The 6,121-nt window shown below is 38.1% G+C and overlaps 1 protein-coding gene across 1 annotated transcript; it reads right to left on the bottom strand.

The window, feature by feature from the left end:
* Positions 1–534: 534 nt before the first annotated feature.
* Positions 535–2,949, bottom strand: LOC101295632 (laccase-1-like). The gene is made up of 5 exons (XM_004301210.1): positions 2,848–2,949; positions 2,580–2,731; positions 2,252–2,493; positions 1,906–2,034; positions 535–1,781 (listed from the first exon to the last, which is right to left on the bottom strand). The coding sequence occupies exons 1-5, from the start codon at positions 2,947–2,949 to the stop codon at positions 661–663; spliced, it is 1,746 nt and encodes a 581-aa protein (XP_004301258.1). The 3' UTR covers positions 535–660.
* Positions 2,950–6,121: the final 3,172 nt, after the last annotated feature.

Raw genomic sequence — 6,121 nt, 5'->3', positions numbered from 1 at the left:
CTTTTTTTTTTTTTTTTTTGTATGCAACAAAGAAGAATATATATGGTTGCTGGTGTTCCTTTGCAGAAAGTGTACAAAAGACTTCTCACATTAGCAACTTTTCAAGCCAAATGTCCTTGTCTATCTTTGATGACCTTTCATTCTGGCTTATTTCCAGGTTGTTTCTCTATCTTCTTTGCAATAATGAAGATAGCATTTACCAGATCAGAGAGACTTGGTAATTTCCAAATTATTATCTCCATCTACCTCCTGTTATGTTATTGTTAGTCACCAAATATGGTACTCAAGTGCTTCTCTCTTTTATTCTGAAAAGCTTTCCCTTTCTCTTTTAGCTTTTTGTTCCATTGTAACTTGTTTAATGTCTTCTTTGATCAATTTTATTATGACTATTAATGTGTGTATAATTATGATCGCATCACCCCTTTTTGTTGTTATTCCTATTCTAAAAGGCATTCTCTATAGCTTATTTTGATCAACTGCATAATCAATGAGTAAGACATCATTCCTATATATGAACTGGTTGATCATCATCTAGATAGGTTGAAGAAGTTTAAATTCAACTATATTTGAGTTCAAACCGAGTGATTATACAGATATAAGCCTAAATCTTGGTGTAACAAAATTTTGTTGAAGCAACACTGATAGTACTTGATGTCTTGATCAACATGAGGGAAGATCCTTGGGAGGAGGAAGCAAGGATTCAGATGGTCCATGACCATTTTGAACTATGAAGCCTGAGGCAAGACCCCAGGAAGTGTGTTCTTCAAGATGACAATGTATGAACCACACTCCTGGATTATCAGCCTTGATCCGAATCGCGGCCCATCCTCCACTTGGTACTGCTACTGTGTTTCTCTCAGGAGGATCAACAAGGTTGTACTTTGCTGGATCCTTGGAGACATCAAAGTTCCCAAACCCCTTACCAACTATGAAGAAGTTGTGTCCATGTACATGAATGGGGTGGTTCTCCACATTAAGGAAGCTTGTGCCTTGCAGCACAATTTCCAAGTTTGTTCCATAGGGGACTTGCATGATCTTGGTACCAAATTCTGTGTTCATGTTTTCTGTGAGTGGATCCACCCCGGTATAGTCAAATGGCTTTCGAGGCTTCTCTGGGAAATCGGTGGAGTATTGGCTTGTTTTGAGCTTCTTGTAATGAGATTCCAATATTGACAAGGCGGGACGAACAAATGACTGGTTGTTCATTGAAGCAAAGAACCTCTTGTTGGCGTAGCCCTTGCAGGTTTTGTTAGCAGGACAATCTTGAAGGTTAAGGCTTATAACTGCTACTATCCGTTTGTGGATAGTTTTCGGCACATTACATGGATACCGAGGGGAGTGAAGGCTTCTCAGGTTGTCAGAAAATTTAGTGTAATATTTGGTGTCTTCCATCTGAGGAAAGTTGTACATGACAGGATCAAAAGTAGTGACCTTATTCGGGTGCTGACTCGTGTGTTCAGTACTCATCAGGTTCTTGTACTGCAAGAAACCCGCTGTGGTGGAATTATTGAAAGGAAAAACAGATGTGAGGTAAGTCCAGGCAACCATTAAGAACATGCCTGAGGAATCAGGCACTTGATTAGCAGTGAGAAGAACATTGGTGGTTTGGCCAGGAGCTATCATGATGGCTTTGGTTTTGAATGGTTTTGTGTACACTGCATCAATCTCCACAACCGTCAATGTGTGATTAGCAACAGCAAAGAAAAGCTCATCATTCAGTGCTGCATTGATGATTCTAAGCATGTATGTTTTGCCATGTTCCACAGTTTTGATCAATGTATCTGCACATTATGACAACATTGACAATGTAAATCGCTGTGTCGAATTCTCTGCATCTTGGCTACAAATCAGTCAGTTATGGTAAGATTTTAGCCTCTTGTGTGATGAAAACTCTTGGACATGTACCTTTGTTTGAGCAATTATAGAATGGTCCAGGTAAACCGTTTATGGTATAGGCATTTGAAATGGCAGGGCCGCCTCCATACTTCATCATTTCACTTTCCACTGAATCTATATCTCCATTCCACCATTCACCTGCAGCCAAACATAGAACACAGATGTCAAGATAAAACTTGCATACTAATATTGCGAATATGAAGTTGTCCAAACATAGGCTAACAATGTATATCAAGCTAACACCTAAACTGTACATGAAGTAAAATCTAAAGTATGTTGTCCGAAAAGAACACTATAAAACTAACAAAGACTAGAACAGGTGCTACCATCAGCTAAACTGTTATCAAATTATTACCAAAGATGATGGGGAATTCATCTTGAATTGGAACTGAAAATGGATACGGCGTGCGAGGGTGGATGATAAAGGCTCCATAAACTGAAGCTCGTTGCCACGAATGATGAGCATGCCACCAAAGGGTGCCTCTCTGATCAATTACAGTGAACTTGTATGTGTAGGTCTTCCCTTCTCTGATTGGACATTGCGTAATGTAAGCTGGACCGTCTGCCCATCCTGTTCTAATTTGCCTTATACCATGCCTGTCATGACCAAAAAATTTGAGTCAGAATAATACCATGTCTGATCAGTCTTCAGAGCAAATACAAAGCATCTGAATTAAACTCACCAATGAATGGTAGTGTTCTGCGCAATGCGATTAGTCACCTTAATTTCGACATTATCACCTTCATGAACAGCAATCGTTGGACCTGGATACTCTCCATTAACAGTTAGAAGTGGCTTTTTGTGACACAAACGGGTCACATTTTTCCACTCAACCTGAAAAAGCAACAAAACAACCAAATTTCAAGTTCTCAGTTCCCTGATGTCTTTGAATGATCATACATGCAATGTAAGAAACAAAGTCCAACATACACTCTGGCTAGCTAGCTTACATTAAATTCAAAGCGCCGCGTTGTTTGCGAAACACAAGATGGTAGAACCCCAGATATGATCAATAGAGTTACCAATAGTACTAACTGGCAGAAAGCCTTCATTACTATACCTCAGTAGAAGCCTTAGAAGTATATATTGCATACCCCAAATGAGTTTTACTAAACTTTCATGCAAAGCTCTCTTTATATACACGCTGAAATCCTAGTTAACACTTGTTTGTATATAAATATAAAAAGTTATCTCATCTGTTAATATATGTAAATACAGATTGTTCTGACGTTGGAGGGTTGGTGAGGACGGATAGCCGACACCGAACATGTCAAAATGAGCTTTCTAAAGGGTGAAATTTGTTTGAAACCTTGGCAGCTACGCAGCTTCTGATTTTAAATCCTAGACTTCATAAAGAAAAGGACTGACCAATAACCTTCTAATTACACAGCTTTTAGAGTTGAACAATCAGATTTGTCATGTTATACATATGCAACCTATTGTCATTTCCTTCTTTGTTTGATTCTGCAGACTAGAACTGCATCTGCATGAGGTCCCAAAGCTATTAGTGGGTTGGTAGAGTGTGAGTTTTATTCAGGACAAGCTTGGACTAAACCAGTATCTTTTGCTTACCAGGAGCAGCACAAATTCGTTAGTTCAATGATTGTGACCTGCGTATTATACCAACTCAAACATGTGGCAGAGAAAGTGGAGAAGAAGAAAGGAAGAAATCAATTTTAGTCTTGTATATAAATTCATTTCTTGCTCACTTCCTCACCAACTAAAGGGCGGTGTGCTAACCAACACAACTCTCTAGCTCCAGTTGAAATGTCAATCAAGGGTAGAGAAACAGAAAATGATCAAGTAATCATCACATTTACAAACTGGTATATATCGATAATCAATTCGGTAGGGATAGAATCACAAGGGGCAAGTGCTAGAGAGGAATCTACAAGTATGTAGTGGGGTTTGTTGAGTGTTCCAAATTGGTGTAGTAAGCTGCCATTTTGGAACAGATTAAATATAATGCTGGCCAGTTATGAGTTTGTCACATTGTAATAAACATAGTAGGTAGCCAGATATGAAACTATCCTTGTTGATTGTTTAGGCTTAGACCAGCACTACTCAACTGAGATTGTTGTTGAGAAATGAGAATATATACATCCTGTGTGGGAAAAATGAGACGTTATTTGTGTGTTTATGGGGGTTTGAGCCACTCTATGTATTGTCAATTGATTTTGAACATGAATTCCAAATTATTTTATCAATTGTAAGTGGCGGATTCTTGAATTTTCCTTAAAAATATGAAGAATGATGCTTTTTAGAGTTGCCTCATGAAAATACTTCCAAGGCCAAGAAACACCATCTTCACTAAGATAGCTACCATTCTACAGTATGCTTCCCATAGTTTTCCTAGTCAAAATTGGCAAACTGCATTTTAAAGAAAATTATCTGCAAGATGATGATCGTACTCTCCAGATAGTCAGCTTCATTTTTATATGACCACATTCTGAAAAGCATGGTTTGCCTCCAGATGATAGACACTCACAAGTTTTAAAAATCCATGAAGTAGTTGACAGACTATGACTTTTAAGAACTGAATTATGCACACAAATCAAATATTGAAATTTCCAATCCCTGGCATCATACTTCCCCCCACTTCTCTTATGCTGACTACCCCAAACACCAAGCTCTCGCAGATCAGTTAGTCTCACTCCAAAGTCCAAAGAATGTCAAAAATTCTTACAAATTAGCTCACCCCCCAAAGAATCAATGTAAAAAAATAATGATGGTTGTAGGTCAATTATTAACTATTTAACTCAACACTCTGTTACTTGGTAGTTGGTACTTCATTCTATATACTATAGCAGGAAGGGAATACAACTGTTCATATCTTTAATGAATTATGTTTTTACCCTAAGTTTGGGTTAATTGTGTTTCTGCCCCAGTTTGGGTTAAGTCGTTTTTGCTTCCGGTTTTCCATTAATTACACAACTGCCATCACCTTCCACATGTTGGGATGCTGCATGTTGTTTCCACGTGGTGCGATCTTTTTATTCCACATAGCTGCTCTGTGTCTCATCTTGAGGTTAATCCCATTCTCCATCTCGCTCTCTCCATCTCTTGCGCACGATGCTATTGCTGTCGTTGAACAAAAGGGTGCCCAAGCTTCTCTCCCTCATGTTCAGATCAAACCCGGGGCAAGCTGGAAGAACATGGATTTGGGTAATTGGTTTTTCAGTTTGGTTCTCAATTGATAACTTAGATACCGTTTGTGCTTGGTTTGCCCTTTTTGCCTTTGTTTTTGTTTTCAGGAATGTACATGACAGATCATGATTGTCTGTTGGACTTGCAAATGGAGAGTGAAGGGTTTGGGTTGCTCTTCTGCAGGAAATCGTAGAAGGTAATATGAGAGATTTATTGGGTTTTGATTTGGGGAGGAAGGGTACGAATCTGGGTAGTGGGTTTTCGAATGAATGCTATGATTTCAGTCTAATGAAAATTATGCATGAGTACATTTATTTTACTTTCTAAACAGCCTAATTTTTCAAATTCTTGCTTGACAGGCTAATGTGCTTATTAGTCCCATTACTGATGGTGTAGTTCTTACTTGGCTTATTGGTTCTGTGCAAACAACCAACATTGACCAAAGGTGAGGTTATCAATGTTGAAGGACCTTAATGACAACGTTATCTCCATGTACTTTAATTTTCTTTCAAGCCATGGTGAGCCAAGTGAAGGAGGCTTCAGTCTTCATGTGTGATATAAGAGTTAAGTATTGATCTTGAGCTTTGCTGTGGTTTATTTATTTATTATTATTATTATTATTATGGATTCATATGGTGATCTTCTTTCATTATGGGTTTTCATGTTGTTATTATTTTTCATATGATAGTTATACTGTATCAGTTATTGAAATTGTGGTGAAGAGGACAAGAGGGCAGGGGCATTTGCTTTTGATGAGCTTTGCCTGGTGTTATTCTTGATCTCTCACTAATCATAATAATGAGTTTGGATTAGCCATAACTAAAAAAAACAGACCTCATTATTGTCTGTTTGTTGCAAAATAGTTGTGTATATGAGCAACTTAGACTATGTGTAGAACCACATATGGTTGAACATTTCGCTAAGGAGGACCACGGATTTATAATCTTCTTATCTTCTTAGGCTAACGGCCCAATTTTCAGTTTCATAACCTTTTTGTATATCATGTGTGTTACCAAGCCCCAACTGTTTGGCTTTATTGAATCCCTCTAATTCATGGGGTGTTATAGGAAGAATTGG

Source organism: Fragaria vesca, linkage group LG5, assembly GCF_000184155.1.
Source record: "Fragaria vesca subsp. vesca linkage group LG5, FraVesHawaii_1.0, whole genome shotgun sequence".
In the NCBI taxonomy this organism is placed as follows: domain Eukaryota; kingdom Viridiplantae; phylum Streptophyta; class Magnoliopsida; order Rosales; family Rosaceae; genus Fragaria; species Fragaria vesca.
Note: the sequence above shows the minus strand (reverse complement) of the source record. Positions and strands in the feature narration are given on the sequence as shown.

Coding starts and splice junctions, on each gene's coding strand:
- LOC101295632 (XM_004301210.1), bottom strand. CDS start 2,949: ATGAAGGCTTTCTGCCAGTTAGTACTATTGGTAACTCTATTGATCATA. Junction 2,494..2,579: donor CAGAACACTACCATTCATTG/GTGAGTTTAATT, acceptor TGGTCATGACAG/GCATGGTATAAGGCAAATTA. Junction 1,782..1,905: donor CTATAATTGCTCAAACAAAG/GTACATGTCCAA, acceptor CATAATGTGCAG/ATACATTGATCAAAACTGTG.